This window comes from Watersipora subatra, chromosome 8 (assembly GCF_963576615.1).
Source record: "Watersipora subatra chromosome 8, tzWatSuba1.1, whole genome shotgun sequence".
Classification (NCBI taxonomy): domain Eukaryota; kingdom Metazoa; phylum Bryozoa; class Gymnolaemata; order Cheilostomatida; family Watersiporidae; genus Watersipora; species Watersipora subatra.
In genome coordinates this window covers 52,274,974-52,298,879 of record NC_088715.1, presented here as the reverse complement: position 1 = coordinate 52,298,879, position 23,906 = coordinate 52,274,974, and the positions used below count along the sequence as shown (strand labels likewise).

Sequence of the window (23,906 nt, the reverse complement as noted above, 5' to 3'; positions counted from 1 at the left end):
TTTACGTTCAAGCAAAGTGTTACAATTGTAATTTAAATGAAAGTTTTAGGGCCAAAATAATGTCTTTGAGACATACTTTAAAAATAGGTTGTTACAGATATTTATGCCGTGTACAATGTAATTTGTTTAGAAGTTTCTTTAGAAATCGATTTTGAACTTAAAATCTACTGGCAGTCACTTGAATAACATGCAGAATTTTAGATCGTAGAAAAATATCTGTACTTTCTGATAAGGCCTGCTAGATTTTGATGTGATCACATCTTTAGTTAGCATTTTTGTTGGTTTCTCCCTGGTTACAGGGTGTTGGTCTACCTCTCCTTGGTTACAGGACATTTGATAAAATGTTTAACCACTATATTTCGGTGTTAAAAAGGAACTTGGACAAAATTTTCAGTAAAATTTATCAGCAAGTATTGGTATTTTTCTGTCAATTACAAATGTGTTTGAAGTTTAAGGTGATCTTATTGCCAGGATGTTTCACAAAGGAAAATCGACAAAACTTGATTGCGACTAAAACGTTCAGATTAAGCGAAAGTGCGATTAGGACGCCACTAGTTGCAAAGAGACTGACAGAATAGAGGCTCGTAACGCTGCCACTTACATGCAATAGCCTGTATCAACTATCCCAACAATAACAACTAGTAACACGATTTCGCACATTTCTTTCTGACCGTTTGAAATGAGATCAAGTTTAGCCGACTAATCTTAAAACATACCGGCGGCCAGATCACCTTGATTGCCTAAAACAATCACGACTGATAGAAACATACTGACACTTTCTGATAAATCTACAAAAAATTGTGTAAATGCATCTTTAATTCAAAGTAAGATAAGATGGCTGCTATTAAATAGACCAGCATCATCTGCTTGTGCAAATCATTTAGAGTTGAGCGATAACTTTGACACAACATTTTTCAAAATGAAAAATGAAGAAAAGCAGTATAACGGTTGTAATGGTTTGCTTGAATGAGAATTTCTGCAAAAAAAATTAGCCACTGCAGCAACTCTCTAACGCTTTTTGCTATTTTTATAATTTTTTGTAGCTTAGAATTCTTTTAAAAGCTTAAATTCATGCAAAGTATTACAACAGAGTTGAATACAATAATTTAATTTAATAATTTGCTCTAATCTTAAAAGTGCTTCTTCAGTGGTAGAAGAATTTTTTCTATGTCTTCTGTTTTCCTTATATTCAAGGCTTAGTGCATTCTTTATTTTTGTAGAAAAACCTTTTCGGTAATCCTAAAAAGCTCTCAAAATCCTTAGTTATTACAAATAATTTTTTACTTATTTATTTGTTCATTAATGATTTGCCATAGGCATTGCCAAACTGAGTAGATGCATCAAGCTAGTCTCTCTTTCCTATCAGCAATATATTTAAAAGCATTTTTTAATTCTTTTGAGTTTTGGTATAATAAAATTCGATAAGTATTTGTATCAAACTCTAAGCAATGCAACAAAAAATCGAGGATTACGTGACAAAACTAAGTTACAAAATCAACATGAGAAATAACACACACTATAACTGACATGGACTAGTTTATAAATAGGCCTATACGTAAAATATTTGGTTCTTTCAATTACGTATTGCATATTGCAAGTGTAAGAAGTTATAATTCATCTGATATGGCTGTCTTAATAAAAATTTATCTAGCCGATTGCAGCACCAGATGGTGTCTTTCACTCACACCAAAGTATTTCCATGTATACCCTTATTTACCTAGTTACTACTAATGCAAGAATGACCAATCAAAATGTAGCTCAAAATAATTGCTAGCAATGACAAATATGTGCTAATATTACATAGATAGCTTAAAACAGAACGGCCCAGAAAGCTTGGCCAATATAAAAACATATTCTATTAAAATTTAAATACAATGTAACTATATAAACCATAGATCTAGCCTTTTTACATATAACATGTATTTTAGTACAACTGGTTGTTTCAAAAATACTTCAAACAGCGCAAGTTTATTGTATCTAATAGCAATTTTTTTTCTATGAGACTTTGCATACAATAAGTAGATTTAACCATAGTTATGCAAGACGATGAACTCTCACATCGTTAATTGTAACTGATGATTTTATTCTGGCATGGTGCCAACATCAGAACCTACTGTATAAAATATTTTACACAATGAGAATTGCATAAACAGTGGTGAGGCGATCTACAAATCATCAACCTAAAGTTAATCATGGTCATCACGGTTGTGGTTAGAGCTGGCGATTATTCATCAATTACTCACCTAGTTTGAATCATCTTACCATATGGGCATTAAAATTGTCCGTCTGTATGGCTGTCAATAACATAGCAGGAGTTGTAGTATTAGTCTTTGCTGACCACAGTTATTTATTCGTTGCAACATTGATGCAAGGACTGCATAGTTTTATATAGCAATTGCTCTACATCTGCATGCAGAGTTTTGATGTCTGTATGCTATGGTAGAGCAAATGCCTGCAATATCTTTACACATTATATTTGACTATGTTATGATTTTGTCACAATATATACATATTCATATTTACCAATTTTAGTTAGAAGGTCTGCTCTATCTTTGCAAGAATTATTAAAATTCATTTTATAGTATTTTTAAAAACTTCAGTTTCAGTAATTAAAAATCTAGACAATTTTCCTCTTTATAGAACATTCACAAATAATCTTTAACATACACCAATGGCTTGAAAAATGCAAAAGTTTTCTACCAGTTTTACCATGAAAAATCTTGCAAGGCAACTATAAAGAGACAAATTTCAGAATGAATATGCTTTAAATTGTGTCGGGCTAGTTATCATAAAACTAATTACACTATATATTAAATGTATTTTAATGTACTTCCTACATTTTATATTAAATTATATCATATAATGTTATATTTTATGATATATGTTATGTTAGGTGAGGCATGTCAGATGTTGCTCCTTTTATTCATTGATCTAAGTAAAAATAGATACATTGATGGAGAGACCTTTGCAACATCATCTAATTAGAGCTAGAAGTGATAGTACTCTCACTCAATGTATCAGTCTATTTTCCGGTCAATAAAATTAAGAGAAGCATCTGAGATGGAAAATAGCATTAGTGTTTGTGAAATAATATACTCATAGACTGTTGTCATCGGAAGATACATTTTTCACGCAGGCTTGTCGCAGTTTCATTGTGTGCTAGCCTTCAGCGCTGCGATGCTCAGAGTTTATTTCATTTTCAATTGGATAGCCTGCAGTTGAGTGTTTAAAAGGCTGATTTTTAGGAAACAGACAGAGTTTTGAAACCAAATATTTTTGAAAATCTGGTAGGTAGAGAGCAAATGCGTGTGAAGTTTGGATAATTCAGATGAAAAATGTGAAAGTGTGTTTACGTGGACTAACAGACAGACACACAATTATAAACTGTAATTTATTAGCATATATTATATTGTATTTTATTATACTATACTTTAATATATTATTATGTTTATATATATATACTTTATATTATTATGTTTGAGTGAGTGAAGTGAAAGAGTAATTGCCCTCAAAAATTTGTTACAGAACTTACGGAACATAAATAAGTTTGCAAAAATGAGTTTCTGTTAAAAGAAGCTTCTTCTACTTCTTCTTCCAAGTGAGCAGCTGATACGGCAGTTGCAAGTTAGCGTAATTGTAAGCAAGCAGCTGATAGGGTAGTTGCAAGTTAGCGTAATTGTAAGCGAGCAGCTGATAGGGTAGTTGTAAGTTAGCGTAATTGTAAGCGAGCAGCTGATAGGGTAGTTGTAAGTTAGTGTAAATGTAAGCGAGCAGCTGATAGGGTAGTAGCAAGTTAATGTAAATGTAAGCGAGCAGCTGACAGAGCAGTTGCAAGTTAGTGTAAATGTAAGCGAGCAGCTGATAGGGTAGTTACAAGTTAGTGTAAATGTAAGCGAGCAACTGATAGGGTAGTTGCAAGTTACCCTACAGGATGAAAATATTCGTTGGTCATAAAAATTCGTGATTTCGCGAACAGTCAATCCCGCGAATTATTAAATTCAGTGAATAATTAGTTCTATTTTTAATCACAAGAGAGAATAACTACTGCATCAAATTTAAAACTAGTCGCTAGCCTAGTTTTTAATGTAAATACTAAACGTAATTGAGTTCCAAAACATTTTTAAAATCATTGCCTGAGCTTTGAGCTAACACCATTGGCAATGCATCACATTTATTTACAAAATTATTCGAGGTTGTCACAAGATATGCAGAATGGCGTCATCGCGAAAATAGCCGCGAGGCAGAAGTACTAAACGTGGCCAAGTTCCAAAACTTCTTTAAAATCATTGCCAGGCTTCCAGCTTTATTGCCATTGCGTCAAACTTTACAAAATTATTCAAGGTTTTTACAAGTTATTCGGCATGGCTTCAGCATAGCAAAAAAGCTCTCCTAGTCTTTTTACATTAGAATCAACTCCATCAATTTCTAATACCGAAGTCAAGGACGATCATGATTCTGATCAGACATTATGGTACAGACCTGCCAACCCAAGAGTGGGGCAATGCGTGAGATTTGGTTTTGGGGTAATTGATGTATCAATGATAGTATATATAAAATTGTGGAAATTGGGGCAAAAATCTCACGCATTTTTCACGCATTTTCATTTTTTCTTTGGGGTGATTGCGTGAGTCTCACGCCCAATGCGTGAGAGTTGGCAGGTATGTTATGGTATGTATTTGATTTGCAGTGCAGATACGTTTTTCCATAATCAACTGCATTAGTTAATTCTTTTGTTTAAAAACTGATCGCTTTCATCAAATACTTCAGCTATTGTTTTTGTACTTCTTCAACACTCGTTAATATTTTTTTCTTTTTTGTGTTTACTGCAGATTGAGAATGAAACAACCTACTCCGATTACGAAAACTAGAAACAAGTAGTAATAATATTCATCAAGGCAGGAATATTGGCAGAGAGGCAATCAGTCAACCTAGACCCCTTCATCGACAACAACTCCTTGATATCGCTGTAGCAAACATGATTAAATTATATATTTTATTTCATGTATAGATGTATTATAATTTATTCCAAACTTGAGTGTACAAATAAAATATTTCAAATACAAATAAAATTTTACAAACGATGAATGGAGTAAATATAAACAGTTTAGTCCATATGGCGGTTGTCTAGCAATAAAATTAAACTGGTACTCTTGATATGTGAATACTAGCGTGTAATGGTGCTTTCTGACTAGTTATTTTGGTAATAGCAGCTCTGTCGCTGTCACTGTCTTGGGTATGTGTTGAAGGCGATTCTCTCTCTACTACATGGCTGGTAAGGAAGTTATCATCAGAACTCTCCTCGTGGCGTACTATTGCAAAGTTCTGCCGGTTGGCCAAAGATTTGTGCTCGTAAAGGCGTTTTCGTTCCTTTTTTAAAAACAGATATATTCTTCTCGTAAGTAGCTGCGGTCACTTCAACTTCGATTTCCAGACCTCTCTGAATGATTGGTGATCTTCTAAGAATGACATCTACCACCCTTGCAATCATTGTTCTTCGGTGTATGATGAAAAATCTCTCTCTCACACTAAAACAAATAATGAAGCAGTAGGGATGGAAAAAATAAATATTGCGTTTTACCGAAGAACCAAAGTAAAATTTAACTAATTTAGTAAATGTAAAAAACTCATTACTTACCACAAGTTGTTGGCTTATCAAAGGCCTCCAAAGCGATGAATATTCGTGAAAACCTCTGGACGCAGCAAAAATTGTTTACCGTAGAATAGCATGATCGCCTCGCAGTTGTAAGCTAAATATAAACCGGAACACGCCGTGTGCGCATGCGTAGGAACATCTATTACTAGCCGCAATAGAGTTAACTTTTCCTAGAGAGTGGCAGTTTTCAGCCGCGAATAAATTCATCCGCGAATATGCGTGAAAAGACAATTTTCGCGAAATATAACTTCGCAAATAAATTCATCCTGTACGGTAGTGTAAATGTAAGCGAGCAGCTGATAGGGTAGTTGCAAGTTAGTGTAAATGTAAGCGAGCAGCTGATAGGGTAGTTGCAAGTTAGTGTAAATGTAAGTGAGCAGCTGGTAGGGCAATTGCAAGTTAGTGTAAATGTAAGCGAGCAGCTGATAGGGTAATTGCAAATTAGTGTAAATGTAAGCGAGCAGCTGATAGGGTAGTTGCAAGTTAGTGTTAATGAGGATCCAAATAAGGTGAGGCCATAGGTAATAACAAAATCAGTCAATTACCTTCATATGCCCTTGTCACTACAGCTGTACTGAAACTATAGCTAAGAAAATACCACATAGTTTGATTCATGTTTATAACATCTTTTTTGCCCTAGAAGGGTTTCTTGTAGGAAAAATACAAGCTGTTTGTTCTGTGTTTTTGCTCCTTACTATCAGCCCATGCAAGAAGCTTCTCTGCATCGTTGCTCACCTTTCTAAATAACTGATGCACAAAATCTACCATGGCTGAACCATCAAAAATTGTTACCTTGTTACTAGTTACTGCTTCTAAAATTACAGACCACAGGCTATGATAGTTAAAATCTTTTGCCATATTCTCTACCAACTACCTTTTTGGTTTAAATTTCTGCTTGTTGAACAATTTACTTTAAATAAGTAAAAAACTTAGTCAATGTCTTCCTAACTTCAAAAAAAGAATGCAATTTTTTTAATTTTTAAAATTAAAAGGCCGCAGTTTCATTTATTGCATGCAAAAGACGACAGCTGCCGTCATCTTGTCCCTGATCTGGCTGGTTGTCCTCAGCAGAAGGACGAGTTCCGGAAGTCACCACATGCCCACAACCAGACATGTCAAACTAATATTTGTAATCGCTATTGCTTTGCACTTAGCTGACCATAGATGTGAAGGTAAAAAACAGAAGGGTTAGAAGCATTTACCTAAACCCTATTTGTAAACAAGTTACTCTGTTATTGTACTAACCTACACAAAGACATGATTATAGTTGTTGGTGATTTCTCTTTGTTAGGCTTCCGTTATCGGTCACACCATAACTAATAAATTTGCTGTGAAAAGGTAAAATTCAGAGTAAAAAGCAAGTACAGTAAGTACAGTATGTACAGCAATAAGTACAACAATAAGTACAACAGTAAGTACAGCAGTAAGTACAGCAGTAAGTACAGCAGTAAGTACAGCAGTAAGTACCGCAGTAAGTACCGCAGTAAGTACAGCAGTAAGGACAACAGTAAGTACAGTAGTAAGTACAGCAATGAGTACAACAATAAGTACAGCAGTAACTACAGCAGTAAGTACAGCAGTGAGTACAGCGGTAAGTACTGCAGTAAGTACAGCAGTAAGTACAGCAGATGCTCCCACAACGTAAATAATCTGTTCCAAGAACGTTAAAATTATAGGAATTTTTTGCTATACTAGGTAAAAAATACAGTGCACATGTAAATAGCCTAACTCGTTTCAAGATCTTGACGAATGTACCCTGTTGGCCTTCAAAAACGGAATAAGAGTTTAACTTGTTAATTTAATGACTACAGTAACTGTTGTATTATCAATTTGTATCGACAACTTTTTTCCTTTTTCTTATCACTTTCAATTAGTTTAGAATCCGTGATTATAGGAATTTTATGTTAAATTAAGATTACACACGCGTTCAGTGTCAATTTAAATTGTTCTTTTTTCTTGCAAAAGCTTCACATAAAAATATTTACATGTATTGCTAAAGAATTTACGAAAAAGGAGATTTACGCTATAGGGCATTTACTGTAATATCCTACACTTTTGTTACCAAAATAAACGGAGCGTTCACAGTTCGCAGGTTATTCGCTTAAAATTTTGGCATTCTTATTTACAAAACTGAACTTTCAGTGAAGTTTTAGAAGAGACGTCCATTGTAGCGACTCCATTTATAGTAAGAGATATTTTTCATTATGGTCCTGAATCCCAGCACATCAACATAATTATAACTCAAATAATTATATAGATATGGAACTTTAGCAAGTGCAGCTGTATCAGTCTTAGTTAACACCAGTCTGTTTGTGAAGAGACAATGCGCCTTCCACTTTTAATGCATTCATATCAAAGTTTGGGTGTATGACAACTTTATGTCTTTAAGGTACGGTTACACGTTTCTTTCATTCCAACCGAAATGACGAAATGAACCTAAAACACAAAATTATTCCGCCAAATGTCACAGATTTGTCTGAGCTGTGCATGCACACCGAATCGTCGACAAAAATATTTTAATAGGCTAAAAAAATTATGAGCAAGCACGGTTCTAGCAGCTTTTGCAATTTATATAGCCCAAAACAAAAACACGACACGCAAGAAAAATACTAACGCAATATGCCATAGTAAATACGATGCAACTGACTTGATTGCACTATTGTTGGTTCTTTATTGTTCAGACAGCATGGCTACAAATATTTTCTTTTTTAATAACATTAATTTCTTTATAGCAGCAAAATTTCCGTTGTAAAAAGAGTTGCCATCTCACTCAGTACAGCGGTATTTGTTATTAGTTATTGTAAAAACGAAACTGGAAACAGATGGGGGATAAAATTTTAGCAATGAAAAAGTTGAAGTTCAGTTTACTAAAATACATACTGAAACTTAGCTTTAAGCGTGTGTTTAGCAAGCTAAATTCATTTATGTTAAATCAAACATTTATTTTATATGTCTGCATCAGAAGGAAGAATTCTCTGGGGCACGTACTGCACATATCACATTATAACGTTACATTTGATTGCAAATCAAAACCACGAAATACACTAAAGTTACTGCTGGTAGCTATAGTTACTAATGTTAACATTTTATTTTGTTACTAATTATTAATATGCACAGAAAATATATATAAAATTCTGATGATTTTTACCAGGGGTGTTTGCGTTAGATATTTACTATTGGTTTTTATACACCTCTATACAGAATTTCCAGCTTTTGATGCCAACTCTGGAAAAATTAAAACTGTATGGCAAAGGTCTCTTGTACTTAAACACCGAAGTGTACACCAAGATCGGTGCCCAGATGTCTATTAAACCTGGCTGTCAAAACCCTGAGGCTAAAAATGAAATGGGTTCTTAATAACAGATGGCTTCCGTCACACTGTCAGTTCTTGCGTGAATAGCGTGTTTTCTGTTATGCTTTGTGGTTGCAGAAGAAATAACAGCTTTGCTGTGGTTGGCAGTGGCAGAACTACTGTTCGTAGCAAGGCCTACTCAAGGCAACATAAAATAACATACCAATACCTGGACATGCTACTAACATAGCCTCATAAGAGGGCCAATAGGAAATTTTCAGCAAGTCATGAGGGTTATATAGAGCTATTCCTAATGTAAACATTGAGCGCTGTGGGGCGGGTACACCTTAGCTTGTTCTCCAATGCAAGAGCAAAGCAAAATTCAGTTGCAATTGCAAATTTCATGCAGATCTCAATAAAGCTGTTCTAGAGACAGTGAGGATTATCAGGCTCTCTTTATAAATTGACGTATTAATAACCTTGCAGCATCTGAGGGCTAGCTTGGTCATGGTACAATCCAAAACGCTTTATTCTGATGTGGGTCCTCCATAATTTACTCAAATCCTACAGAGTCAAAGTAAATTTTGTAAAAATTTCATTTAATTGCATTACATGTTATCAGTGTTTCATCTCTTGGAAAGCTACAATTGGAATGTATTTTAGCTTTGGAATTGTCTTAAAAGGCAATCTTTGAAAAATCAATGCAATTTTTATGTGACGTTCTCATTGGCATATATATTGCTTAGTATATCTGCGTTGGTATGTTAGCGTTGTAGTATTTGTGCTTCAGGTTTTTTGTCATAAACTATACCCGCTAAAGCAAAGACACTAGTTCATCATTCTTGTTATTAAATTCATAATCATTCCATTTTAGCAGTTTATTGTATTTAATGTCATACTTTAAATAGAATTAAGTTGCACTTGATGTTAGATTCTACGTGAAAATTCAAAAGCATGTGACAGGCAGTCTGTAGTTAGAGTATTCCTCACTTTCTAGAGGTGGAACGAGACACAAGACATCTCGAGTATCGACCTGTCTCATCTCGTATCGGTCTCGTCTCGACCTAACTATTGCCAAACTTGAGACAAGAAATAGAACTAAAGCGCCTGCGCACAGCTGTTAAAACATGGCTTCTCGCAGTAACAGCAACTCCATACTGTATATCGTAATGGATTGCGGGCAACTGCCTTGTTAATATATTGTAGTCCGGTTCTGTGTCCTTAAAACAGATACCCGGGTCGTATCCAATTACCCTCCAGTTAATCCGATTTAATAAATAAGACTGTGGCAGATAAATGTCTGTATTTTATCGTATTGTGTCCAAACACCAACTGCCTTTCATAAATTCGGGCCTCTTTTATATACTACCAAGTGTGAGTAAAACTTGCTTGGACACGGAGAAACGAACTAAAGGCCGCATTGACCATAGTCCGTGTTCGGGTAACAATGAAATTATCGTTAGTTCAATATAAGGATATGTACAGTAATTCATACAATTTCATGAGTAGGCCTACAATATAAATATAATTCACATACTACAGTTAATACACAAACAAAACTTGACATAAATGAAACAATAAAAATGAAAGTGTTATCGTGTGTTCTTTTAGTTGCGGTGCTTCTTTGTAGATCGTGGCCATCGGTTTCATTACACATTTCATTACAGTAAAAAATAAGACCTATTCAATAGATGTTAAAAGTATAGGCTACATCAATCTATATCAAATAATCAATATATCAATCAAGCTCAAAATTCTTAGAAATATATAACTTCGCTATTTTAGAGCTGTTTGTGTCACTTTTGTTTACAAAAAATACATGCATATCACTATTAAAATGTTGTATTTAAATCGTTTACACCCGGTGAAATTTCAATTTAAAAGTAGGTTTATCAATTTTATATATACCAAGTGCGCTAGTCCTTCTGTTGTGAAATCATCACCAAAGCTCATTATTTTACTGTCTCATGTCTCGAGTCTCGAATTTTTACAAGACAGTGTCTCGTCTCGAACTTAAAAAACCTGTCTCGTTTCACCTCTATCATTTTCCATGGTTAACCAGCGCCTCTCGCAACAGGTGAAAATCCGGAAAACAGAAACTAAATTTTCTTGTTAATTTTTCAATAATTGTAATTTTAAGAATTATGATTATTGAAAAAATTACCTCAAAAATAATTTTCCCTATGTTATTTGACAATTTGAGAGTCATGAGAATTTAAAAGGCATGATAAAAAGTATTAAAAGCACATCGCACTTTTAAATTTTACAAAACAGCAAAAAAACAGTTGACAGCTGTATAATGGATATTTTTAAAATCAAATACAATAAATGTCAAACAAAATAAATAGAATCAAAGATTTTGCTATTAATGGAGAATTGTTTCAAAAGATTATGCTCACATCAGTCTTGTATTACAAGTATTAGATGCAGCCATCTAGTTAGTTGCAAAAAGGTTGTAAAAACACAATATTTTACTTAAAGATAATCTTTTCAGGCACAAGGGGCAGCTGTAACCCTAGTGTAGTGGTTAGAGCTCCAAACTACTAAGCAGCAAGGCAGTGGTTCGAATTGCTCTACTGATTCTAAGAAAGATAATTGGTTTTTGATTGCTCATGTGCCCAAGATCTGTGACCAACTTCACTACCTTGCAAAAACTCTGCTAGTCAGCTATACCATGAAGTTCTTGCCATTCTCTCATTTACTTGAGAGACGCATGTGGTATATTTTTGATAAAAAATATTGCGCTATTGAATCAGGAAACATTACAGCCAATCGATAATCATTACTTTCCCTTGACGAGACATGACGTGACATGACGTGACATGGTGAATCCACAAATTTGTATAATCCGCAAGAAGAAACGGGCAATTTTTTATCGAATGGTGAATACTTGCAAAATATTAAAATGGGACTTGGAAATGATGCACTAAAAACATACCACGCCAGCTATTCTATTTTAAAATTTTCCATAACTACGTCATTCCTATTTCGAAAGTGTGCCACTAAGCAAAACGGGTGTGCGCTGCTAAGTGCTATAAAGTGGAATTCAACATATTTTAGCAAAGCACCATATTACCCGTAACAAACAAGTGTTTAGTGAAACACTTCTCACATGTTAACTCAATGTGCACACAATTCCTAATTCGCATCATCCGTACAACTGAAACATAGTGAATGTTATACAATTTTGTGTTGAAGATCTTAAGACTATTGCTTAGCCAGTTGAGCATAACATTATCATGGTTATGGCTGTAAACCAAGAAAGCTAACCGGAAGGTTAGTAACCACTGGCATGGCATGGCACGGTAGGCGCTGTTTACACTGCGGTATCTGTAATGTTCAGTTTATAATGGCATACTCGTTGGTCTATTAATTCTACTGCCAGTTTTTGGTTTTGGCAAAGATAAAAGCATTTTATCTTGTTTGGATTACTTAAATCTTTTGGCAAGTGTATTCTAATACGAAGAAAAGGCTTTGGTTTCTCCGCACTTATAGCTTGAATATGCACCGTATCAAACTATAAGACTGTATATTTATTTGAGTCTGTGTCAAGTTTAACTTTTGCTTTATGTTGGCATATGAGTATTTACCAACTAAATAGTTTTACTCCAGGTCTGAATTTATCTGCCAAAAAGCGAGGGCACCTGTGGAGCACCAATAGCGTAAGAGTTTAACCAACGTAATTAGATTACCAACTCATTATTATTAACGCTATTGAGAAAAAACTAGCCTTAGAGTTTTTTATATTATTTCAAGTAGCAAATTGTGAAAATTTTTCCAAATTTTTACATTTTTAATTTTTTTTACAATGTAAAACTGTTTTACTTAACACTAGCACCTCTTATTTTTAAGTGTAAGTATTTGTAAATACAAAGAACTGAAGGTGGATAATTAGTGGCTAAAACTGAAATAGTTAAAGGATGAAAGCCGATAAAGATCACTTCAAATACTTCACTTAATTTTACTTTGTAAATTTATAACGTTTACTTATCTTGTTATAACAAAGTTCCAAGTATTTGTAGCCTTTTTAAATTAATTTTAGTTTGGCGAAAGTACTTAGTGTATTACAATAATTTTTAAAATGGGATATTTTATCGAGCAGCATTGTGTGTTACCATTGCTTTAAACAAGATATTTTTTGAAATAGTTTGTAGTTGATGGCATAATCAACTGTAATTCAGTGTGAATTCAACATTGAAAATGCCTGAAAGCCATTATTAATATATATGTTTTTTACTGTGATCCCTTTTGCAGTAGGTAGAACACAACTCCAATGTTGAAACCATTCCGGAATCTATATAAATTTTTAATCAATCTTTTTAGGAATGAGTGAAACAAACTCTATAGCTATTTCAACACTTTTGATCAAGTTGTAGATTAAAAGTTTATCTGAAGCTAATTTCAAGTTAGACAAAGTGTAATTTATATACATATGATGGAATATATTATGTGTATTAGCTGTATTTTGTTGTTTCAAGCCGATAGTATATTTGCACAGCTTATCATCTATATGTGAAAAGAAGCAGACGCAACTGTAATAGGAAAAATATGCCAAGTGTGTCATGGTTAATTATTCAAATTTGCCTCGGTTATATCAGTGGTTTACTGTATATATCTATCTCATTGTTTGTTTCTCTCTTACAATCTATTTGGATATTTTTCTGTGCATCTTAAACTTGCACTCTCCTTAATTAGCCTTCAAGACACCCGCATATCATCTTATTACAAGGTCTATGTGTAATGCACTATATCTAGACAATGAACTGAGCGTCCGGCTCTGCTGTGGGTTGTGTAGCATTGTAGATGTGTACAAATCTCGAATATTCTGAATTATTGGCACGAATGAGAAGACTCCTTATATGACCAACAGGAATAATTATTCATAGAGCACTAAACAGTAGTTATTATTAGATGTGAGGACAACAAGTTTTAGTTTAACATTTCATGTACTCCCATTATATTTTCAAAATCCCAACACCTAGTGTAATATAATATTAGAAAATAGTAGTCAGCATCAGCCAAAAGGCTTTGTCCATATGAGGCAACCACAATTATCCATGAAGTTTTACTCTATACAATATATATGTATATAATTGATTTAATTAAAAGTATGTAGTGTCCCTGGAGTCTACCAGTGTATTAGATTAAAATTTTCTAACAGCACGAGTTTTTTTTTTTTTTTCCATATGGAGTCTGTTTTCCCTTCAGCATTCTCCCAATGTCCACCCCTTTACTTTGTGACAACACAATACAACTTACATGTAGCTTGGAACTCTGGTGCCTTCTCTCACTCAGTGGTGCTTGGTCATTAACAGTGACTGGAAACCAACTGAAGAGATGTGCACAAGCTCTGGGTTTTTATACAATTCTACACGGATCTTGCTTAAGCTTTTGCGGCGTCGTGTGGTATTTTCTGTAGCATTAACTTGGATTAACGCTGACGTCGGTACCACTTGTGACTGTGACTTTGCACAAACCCGCTCCTCAAATCCGGCTTAGGCGGTTGAAGGTTATAACTCGAAAATCCGGGTTATAACGTCAAGCCGCCCAAAATATTGAGACATTTGCTTAAACCGTGAGAAATCTGTTTATTTCCAGAGTTGACCAGGTCTAGCTTGTGGTCACATGCAGGTGTGACCCTCTCGTGCTAAACACATGGATACCGCTCCAATATATTTAGCTGATGTTGCAATTTTATGTTGTACAAAGCAATAGATCCTTTTAGCATCTATTGAGTCTTTGCCTCGTGCACTACTAGTAAACCTAATAGTGACAAGCAGTAACGATTTTTAAACTCATGGCTGTTGTATAATGGCTATTGCTAGTGTACCTAGCAATACACAAAATATATTGTGCATCAGTGTTGGGTATTGCAAACGTGTTTGGCAATACACAATACAGCTATATGGCACCTTATACCTTCCTTCTTTCAAAAAGCATCGTGCCCGATGCTTTGCTTGGCCGAGAAGGAGGAGAGCAGTAGCAAGGTATAGGGAGAAGTGGTGTATTTCATATAGTTGATATATACATAATAGTTACATGCTACTCTTCTTTTCAGCCAGAATGTCATTTAATAGTTTATCTAACACATTGGTCATGTAGCTTGATCGGTCCCGGGCTGATTGGACGGCCGCTCTTCTGTCTCTCAGCAACTGTCTGAGTCTCCTTAATTCCCTGGCGGCACTACAACAGTCCTTTGCCTTCTTCGACTTCCTCCTTTCGCCCTTTTCCTTGGTGGCCCTTTTGCCGGTCGTCTTTTGAGCATTGACTGCAGGCATTGGCTGGGATTCGCTGCTTGGCCCAGAAGTCTCGGATTGGCTCACGGAATTTTCCACTGTGTCCATGGCTATGGACCTTTCCACCACCTCGTCCTTCACCACTACTCCCTCACTGGTACTCCTCTCAGCCATCTGCAATTTGAGGTATACATGAATGTAATCAAGCCAACCACACGCGTGTAGTTAGTCAATTATGTTCATTTGGCGATCTCAACTACATTGGAATAACACCAACCAGATAGATGGCGAGGGAATCATAGTCCACCTCGTACCTATACCCATGGTTTAGAATTCCAGTAAAACTAGCGCTCCTTTTCGCATAGTCTTAGTTGTATATATGTGTGTATATAATACGAGATTATAGTACGATTTGCTGCCGTTTTATTATTGTTTTTTTTTTTTTTTTTCACCACTTGCTCATGTCATACATGGGCCTAGGGCCGCGTGGTCGCAGCTCGTACCGTGGCAACTCTTTTGCCTCTAACTCATCATCCCAATTGATGTTATCCTCCTCAGCCTCGGGTGACTGACCTGAGTCTGCTACCACATCAGATGCTGTGGAGTTATCTCCACCATCAGCACCAGACATTGCATTTGGGACTGGACCCACTGCTTGCGTAGTTGGCGTGGCAAGACCACCAAAAGGGGGAACTACCTCAGAGCCCACAGCATCAGGCCAATGCTGTGTCCGTTCATGAGCAAGCTTGCAGTCATTAAGGTGAACCCAGTCGGGCTTTTGGGATCTACCCTGCCGCAAAAGCACATCTACCCCTTGCTTAACAAGAACCTCATAGGGTCCCTTGTAGACAGGCTGGAGTTTAGGTGAGAGTCCAATCCTGAGATTAGGACGCTTCACGTAAACCTTATCTCCTGGGTGTATATTATCAACATTCACCCGCTTATCATGCTGCCTCTTCTGTGCCAAACTGGCAGCTTCATTAGTCTCATGGGCTACCTTCCATGATTTCCTGAGCTGCTGCCTTAAGGTCAGGACAAAATCATCAGATGAATCAAAACTTGGTTCATCAGTTGGAGGGCAGAGGAAATGAACAGGCAGGCGGCAGGTCCGACCATGTTCCATCTCAAACGGGGAGAACCCGGTTGAAGTATGTTTGCTTGTCCTGTAGGCTAGTAGAACCAGGTCCAAGTAGGAACACCAGTCCTTTTGGTCCCTGTCCACATACGCCTTCAGGAGTTGTAACAAAGTTCCATTGAACTTCTCGACCAATCCCTGACTCTCAGGGTGGTAAGCGCTGCTAAATGATTGTTTCATTCCCAATAACTTTGAGACTTGATTTAGCAGTTGAGAAGTAAACTGCGTACCTCTGTCCGTTTGTAGCTGATTGGGTACACCATGTCTACAAACTATGAGCTGTACAAAGCTCCTGGCCACTATTTTGGCAGAAATAGACCTCAGAGGGGCACACTCGGGGTACTTAGTGAACCGGTCCATCATCACTAAGATGTATTTGAAACCCCTATTGGACACTGGCAGTGGGCCTAAGATGTCCATTACAACAGCATTCCATGGAGCTGCAGCCAAAATAGGCTGCATCGGCTCTTTATTGGGATGTGTCATATGGGACCTCGTAAGGCACCCTTGGCAAGATTTTACCCAGTTATCTACGTCCTTCCTGACTGTAGGCCAGTAGAACTTCTCCAACACCTTACCAAGTGTTTTCTCGACCTTAAAGTGTCCTCCATATACCGTATCATGACACTCCTCTAAAACTCTAGTAATTAGGTGCCTAGGCACCACCAGCCGGCCTAAAGAGTCAGAGAAGTTGCGTAAACACCCATCCTTAATAGAATAATCGCATTTCTTCTCCATCTTCGCAACCTCTAACCTTAAATCCTCCGGGACATGTGAAAGAGGAAGAGAGTTAACTTTCCTTTCAATCACGTAGCGGAGGACTGGGTCCTTGCGCTGCTCTACTCTTAGGTAGTCTTTCTGAGGCTCTAAAGCCAAAGAAAACAGTGCTGACACCATGGGCCTGGTTGCTAAAACTGGTTCATCACTCTCCAGGCCCGCAGAAGTATAATTCATGCGACTGAAGAAGTCAGCTGGGCGGTTCTTCGACCCAGGTCGATAGAATATTTTGACATCAAACTCCGCCAGCTGTGACACCCATTTCATGAGCCTTGCATTATTAACTTGCTTGATTCCCCAGCTTATACTTTGTTGGTCACTATACACATAAACTGGGTGGCCATACAGATAATGACGCCAATGTTTCAAAGCAAGAACGATTGCATACAGCTCTTTCTCTACTGTCTCATACTTTACCTCATGCTTCTGAAACGTGCGAGAGAAATATGCAATCGGATGTTCTCTATCACCATAAATCTGACTCAGAACTCCACCACAAGCATACTTGCTAGCATCAACAGACACAAGGAACACCTTGTCGAACTGGGGATACCGAAGTACGGGTGCTTTGGTGAGCTTTTTAATCAGTGTCTTGAATGCCACATCGCATTCCTTAGTCCAGACAAACTGATTTCGTTTTTTCGTCAGATTGGTCAGTGGTCTTACTATTTCAGCATAGTTAGCCACAAACCGGCGATAGAAATTACAAAATCCCAAGAACGTACGCACCTGAGAGACATTAGAAGGAGGAGTATAGTCAGCTAACTTGCTGATGTTCTCCGGGTTTGGACATGACCCTTCAGGGGATATGATAAAACCCAAAAATGGCAAGGATCTTCTGACCCAATGACATTTTTTCATCTTCAGTCCGAGCCCAAACTGGAGAAGACGTTGAAACACCTCCTCCAAATGTTTGACATGCTCATCAAAGGTTTTGCTAGCGATGAGAACATCATCAAGATACACTATGGCTGAGCTGAACAATAGCCCACTGAGTACAAACGACATGAGTCGTTGAAACGTAGCAGGACTATTGCGCAATCCGAAAGGAAGTCGATTCCATTCGAACAGGCCTTTGCTGGTAATGAATGCGGTGTATTTCCTTGAATCTTCCGCCACAGGGACTTGGTGAAAACCAGAAAATAAATCAAGGGTAGTAAGATACTGCGCCCCTGACAGAAATTCTATGGCTTCATCAATACGTGGCAGAGGATAGGCATCTGGCACAGTGACGGCATTGAGCTTCCGATAGTCAATGCATATTCTCACTGAACCATCGGGTTTAGACACCAAAACCACAGGAGATGCCCAGGGAGAGCTAGAAGGGGAGATGACACCAGCTCGAAGCAGATCTTCGAGTTTGTCCTCTACCTCACTTCTCTTACTCTGCGGCACTCTATATGGTTTCAGTCTGATGGGACGCCCATCGGTCACCTTTATCTCGTGCTCACAGGCTGTTGTACCAGGAAGATCAGCGTCTTCATTGGCAAACAACTGTGAGTACTTCACCAGCAACTCTTTCAACCTGCCCTCTTCCTCCCAAGTGATGTTGCTATCTCCAAGATTGAGAGACTTCAACACTTCACTGGAATGTTTTCCTAATGGCTTGTGTTCAGCAATACCATGGCTTTTAACCTCAGCAGCTAGAGAAACAACTCCCACTTTGGAATTCGCGTAGACAGTAACTGGGTGCTGACTTACGTTAGCAACCCGGACTGGGATAGTGGCGTCTGCACAGACTAACGTGTGTGGACTTAACAGCTCACCCACAGGCTGTGAGACCTGCTCAAACAGTAACTCAGTACCCAGTTTGATAGGCAAGGAGAGCTTGCACGGTACCACTACCGCAGTTCTTGGTGCAATCTTCACGGTGTCTGCTGCACACGCAGACACCTGAAGATCTACTGCACCAGATACTGGCATCTGCTCATTCCCAATAAACACCTTCTTGGCCTTCACATCAACTGTGAAGGGAGGAAGGGTAGCGAGAATGTCTAGTCCGAGTACACCATCTACTGCTAGACGACAATTTCCCAGTACTGGGAATTCGTGTACCCGACTCTTAGTTCCAATTTTGATATTTAACTCGACCACACTGTTCAACGGAAGTTTTTGTCCAGTAACCGAGACTACCTCAGTGTCCCAGTCACCCTTCCTGCTGACAGGATTTAACTTGAGTTGTTGTACTAGCCTGCTGGTTACCAACGATACCGAGGCCCCACTATCTAAAAGGAACGAAAACGTTCTGTCATTGATTTGGACACCAATTGTCAGAACCTTTTTCATTGAGATTAGATGGTTGACTAGCTCTGTCTCTCCCTCATCATTGGGATTACCTTTGCATACCCGCCGCACTACTTCCTCAATCGGCTCATCTCCTATGAAACTTTCCACCTCTGCACGACTGCTTGGTCCTTTAACTATTCTATCCTTATTGGACCTTAAACTAATGAACCTTGTCTCAAAATACCTGTACCACTGGAATTTTTTAAAACATTTAACTAAGAAACAGATATTTAATATTAAGCAACTCAAAAATACCCACAAATGTATAGGCTCCCTCAGAAAGGTTGCTGCGTTGGCTAACCCACGCCTCACGGTGTTCTCAGCCAACCGATTCCCTGGGGCAGATCTAGAATAGTTTACCGGTTGTGATATGACCTTCAGATCATTCAGCACTTCCATTTCGACTAACTGGTTGTGTAACAAAGCATTGAGATCGGCAGCTGGCTGCAGTTCTTGCCATGTGTACATGACCACCGGGCTAAACACCCGAGGTGTCACCAGATTATCGAAGTCATCTTGCAATGGCAAGTGAGTGAATGGAATGGCTGGACCTACTTCAGGTGAAACCCTTTTAACACTGAAAGTTGGTCTATGATATGTATACATTCTCTTAAGCAGTCGGAACGTTACCCAGGGTTGTTCAGAGCAACCCATGGGAGTCCCTGTATGCTTAATGACCAAAGTTTGAGTGTCTAGGTATCCATCATATGTCTGATTATGCAAATATATTTGCACCGGTACTTCCACCAAGCAACTTTTCTTTGCTATCCAACTCGAGGATACATTTTTAAAAGTTACATTGCGGATAGTCAGACATGACCACAACTCCAACACCTCATGTGTTGCGGCAGCGACTACACCAGTCTTATTGAGTAGTTGGCGCACAGCCATGGTGGGATTAGAGATAGTAAAAGCACGAACCAACTCAGGCATGACCTCCATAGAACTGCAAGTTTGTTGTAATGAATGTCTATAGAGAGTATGCATTTCGTCTCTCACAACATCATGCAGCCCTTGAAGTTCAGCAGCCAGAATGTCCGTCATTACGTAGCCAATGCTGTTATCATCTGACCCAGCACGCTTATTCCTTTCTAAACCTATCTGTCTAAAAGCAATGCCCTGATCCGACAGCACCCAAGTAACACCACAGTCAGACACATTTCTGGTCTGGTGTGTGGTGAGAGCCAGCTGTCCGTCAGCAGACATCCAGCTGGTACCAGCCCTAGTGCCAAGCATAGTCTGATAAGGTAAATATTCGCATTCCACCTTGTCATTGACCTCCCATACCAAAGACTTGTCATCCAGCTGACATTGACCTTTAGAGTATGGAGGACATCCCGACACGTCAGCCCCAGTGCATTGGAATGTTTTAGCTCCAAAATGGCTGTACACCGAAACAGGAGTGACGTAATAATTAGACACTACCCACTCCCGCCATTTGCAACATTCTGGGAGCCCACCTCGTGGTGTTCTCCAGTTCAAGTCATTGTTAGTCTTCATCAAACCAGTAGAAGTGTTAAGGAGAGGACCAGCGGGGCTGGTACCTTTCTTAAGCATCTCCCAGCATTGGTCAATACTGACAGGAATAGGTTCTTCCGAGAACTCCTTTAGTAATTCATCACCAAAGAAGTATCTCAAAAGACGTGCCTTAGACTTAGTGCCACGGCACACCCATCCTTTTGACTTGTATTGTAAAAGGTTGCGGCGAGCCAATTCAAGCGTAACGTCCTGTGGTGAGGCAGTTGCAGACGCGATAGAGTCTATCTGGCACTCATATATGGCTGGCAACTTAAACAGCTGACCTCTCACTGTGGTCTGGCATACCATTGGCTTTTGAGCAGAACTACCAGCAACCAAGCTCATAAAGCAAAACATGGCTAAGAACACATGCCCTTGTCTAAAGCTTACCCCACCCCCAGCTGATCTACCAAGTGCATCTGCTTCTTGGTTGACCACAGTTGTACTGTTCACAGAGTCTCTAGGCCTCCCGGACTGCGGTGGATTAACCCTTGGTGGCCTACTGCCACGAGACCTTTGTGGTTTGCGGCAAGTTGCTGCAAAATGACCAAAGGAATTGCAGTTCCAGCAGCGCTGATCACCCCGACTGTTATAAGCCGTTCCTGGTCTGCGACCTACGCCATTCTTCCGCGGAGGGAAATGATGACGTGGTTCAGGCCACCTTGGGCAATCGTTAGGCTGCTGAGCATGAGGCACATTAACACGAGGATCAAACGATCTGGGGCTAGCAGCGAAAGCAACTAAGTTGCTGACTTGCTTAGTCAGATCTTCCACCTGTTTAGTTAATGCATCATCATGTACTGCCGCAGCAGTCACCAAAGGCTCATCTTCTAGCAAGAACTCACGCTGCGCTTGCGCTTTGCATGCTTGCTCCAAAGCAGCCTTAATGTTGTCAGGCTCTTTGGCTAAGACAATCCGTTTCAACGGGAGTCGTAAGCCCCTGATGAACTTCTCTAGCAGCACCTGCTCAGGTGGAGGGTTGCCAGGGTCTGGCCAGGAAATTTTAGCCAGCTTCATCAGTGCAGCATAATATGCTGTCACCGTCTCACCCTCTTCTTGCTGCCGCCTATGGAATGACGTGGATGAATACCTAACTCCACCCTCAAGTGCAGTTAAGTATGTCTCCAACTCATCCATAATATCTTTGTAAGAGGTCAGGTTGCCCTCCTGAAGGATAGCTTTATAGCGCTGAAGTGCCAACCCTTCCAAGGCTTTATGTAACAACATCTGTCTAGAAGGACTTCTGTCATCTAGACCCATGCCTTGGCAGTGGATTTCAAAATCCAATCTGAACTGGGCAAAAGGATTTTCCTTTCGCTCGAGGTCATACTTGGGTATGGCTGTGCCTCCAACCGCCATCCATGAGCTAGCAAGCATTGAACTTGCTAATTCAGAATTGCCGGCAGCACGCTGCTCCAGGGTTTTGATATGACTAGTCGCCTGCCTAACTTCTTCCACTAGTCGTTCGTGCTCTTGCACTAGCCTCACGTTATCGGCCTTAACCCGCTCTAGTTCTGCCATCACAAAGTTTACACACAACCTATTTTAAGCGTAAACTGTCCGACTTTGAGTGCTGTACAATGTTTGTACTATGTCCAAGGTACAACACTATTTTATTTTACCTGGTAGGCATCTACTATATATATATATATATGTGTGTATATATATATATATATGTGTGTATATATATATGCGTAAAATTAGATCACTTCCTTTTTATTTTTCTTTAATAATTATCCCCACTTATAATCACAACCCTTATATAAACATACAAGACACTCCCACAACCACACAAAAGACTGTCAAGTATCTACAGCTTGCCTTATGGTTTCCCTTTTATAATTTGTTGCGGAAAAGGATGAATCTGTCTGGCGGTCTTCGAAGTAACCCGTCCTGATCTCAGCTACACTCTAAAGCATACAGTTTTTGTGTTGTTACATTGTCTGATATACGCACAAGCATTTGGAAATTTCTGCCATTCATAATATACAGCTTACCCTCACAGCTGGTGCGCCACCAGGGTACAGCAGTGTTATCGCAGATAATTCCTCGGTAATCTACAAAATTACAGCAAGGTAGTTTTGTTTGTAGATTGACCCATATCCATGTCATTGTCACAACAAAGGATATGAAATGTAATGCATAACCACGTGGTACGTTGGCTGCGGAAGCTATACCTACTCGGAAACAACATTGCTTAGGATTATCTAACTACATAGCTCATACTTAGGCAGAAAGCTTATATCTTTCAATAATACATATTTAATCCTAAGGCTTCACGTGCATAACACATTTCTTCCATTTAATATTCATTTTGAGTTTACATGCCACTCATATTCTACTCTGCCGGCAGGAAAGCTATTTATTCGTACACTATTTTTATACTTAGTCTCAACCTTGCAGCATCCAAGGTTATACGACAGTTATCAGCTAAAATTGCTATGTGGGTCGCTACACCAACTCAGTTAGACAGCATAAGGGACCAGATTGTCAAGGTAAAGTTGCGCAAATAAAGGGGGCTTATCACAGATAAATCATCTAACTGCTAACACTTTCTACCTATAAATTATAGAGGCAAAACCACAACTATAACCGGACAGTAATGAGCTACAGGTGTACATGGTCCAGTGGCACAAACCATGACACATAATCCGAGAGGTCAAAATATGAAACGATAATGCCAACCTAATCTTGATTAATGACAGCTTATGTCGCACAGCCAACCTACCAGCAGGCAACAGCCAACAATGTAAACACAGCAAGGGTGGACAGAATGAGGAATGCCGAAAGTCCCAAAACTCAAAATAAAATGTTGACAACCAAATTTTTTTTGGTGTTCTTAACAGTTATCCTACATTCTACAAGGCTACAGCTACACAGCCTCTTAAAAGAACCTTCAAATTTGTAATAGGAAAAATATGCCAAGTGTGTCATGGTTAATTATTCAAATTTGCCTCGGTTATATCAGTGGTTTACTGTATATATCTATCTCATTGTTTGTTTCTCTCT

At 38.5% G+C, this 23,906-nt stretch overlaps 1 protein-coding gene across 1 annotated transcript; it reads right to left on the bottom strand.

Moving 5' to 3' along the window:
* Positions 1–14,853: 14,853 nt before the first annotated feature.
* LOC137402170 (uncharacterized) lies at positions 14,854–22,948 on the bottom strand. Its single transcript, XM_068088650.1, has 2 exons — positions 22,895–22,948; positions 14,854–15,355 (listed from the first exon to the last, which is right to left on the bottom strand). Exon 2 carries the CDS (start codon positions 15,353–15,355, stop codon positions 14,981–14,983), a length of 375 nt encoding a protein of 124 aa, XP_067944751.1. The 5' UTR covers positions 22,895–22,948; the 3' UTR covers positions 14,854–14,980.
* Between the last annotated feature and the right edge of the window lie 958 nt (positions 22,949–23,906).

What these genes read in the sequence shown, in the direction of transcription:
- LOC137402170 (XM_068088650.1), bottom strand. Translation starts at nt 15,355, where the DNA reads ATGGCTGAGAGGAGTACCAGTGAGGGAGTAGTGGTGAAGGACGAGGTG.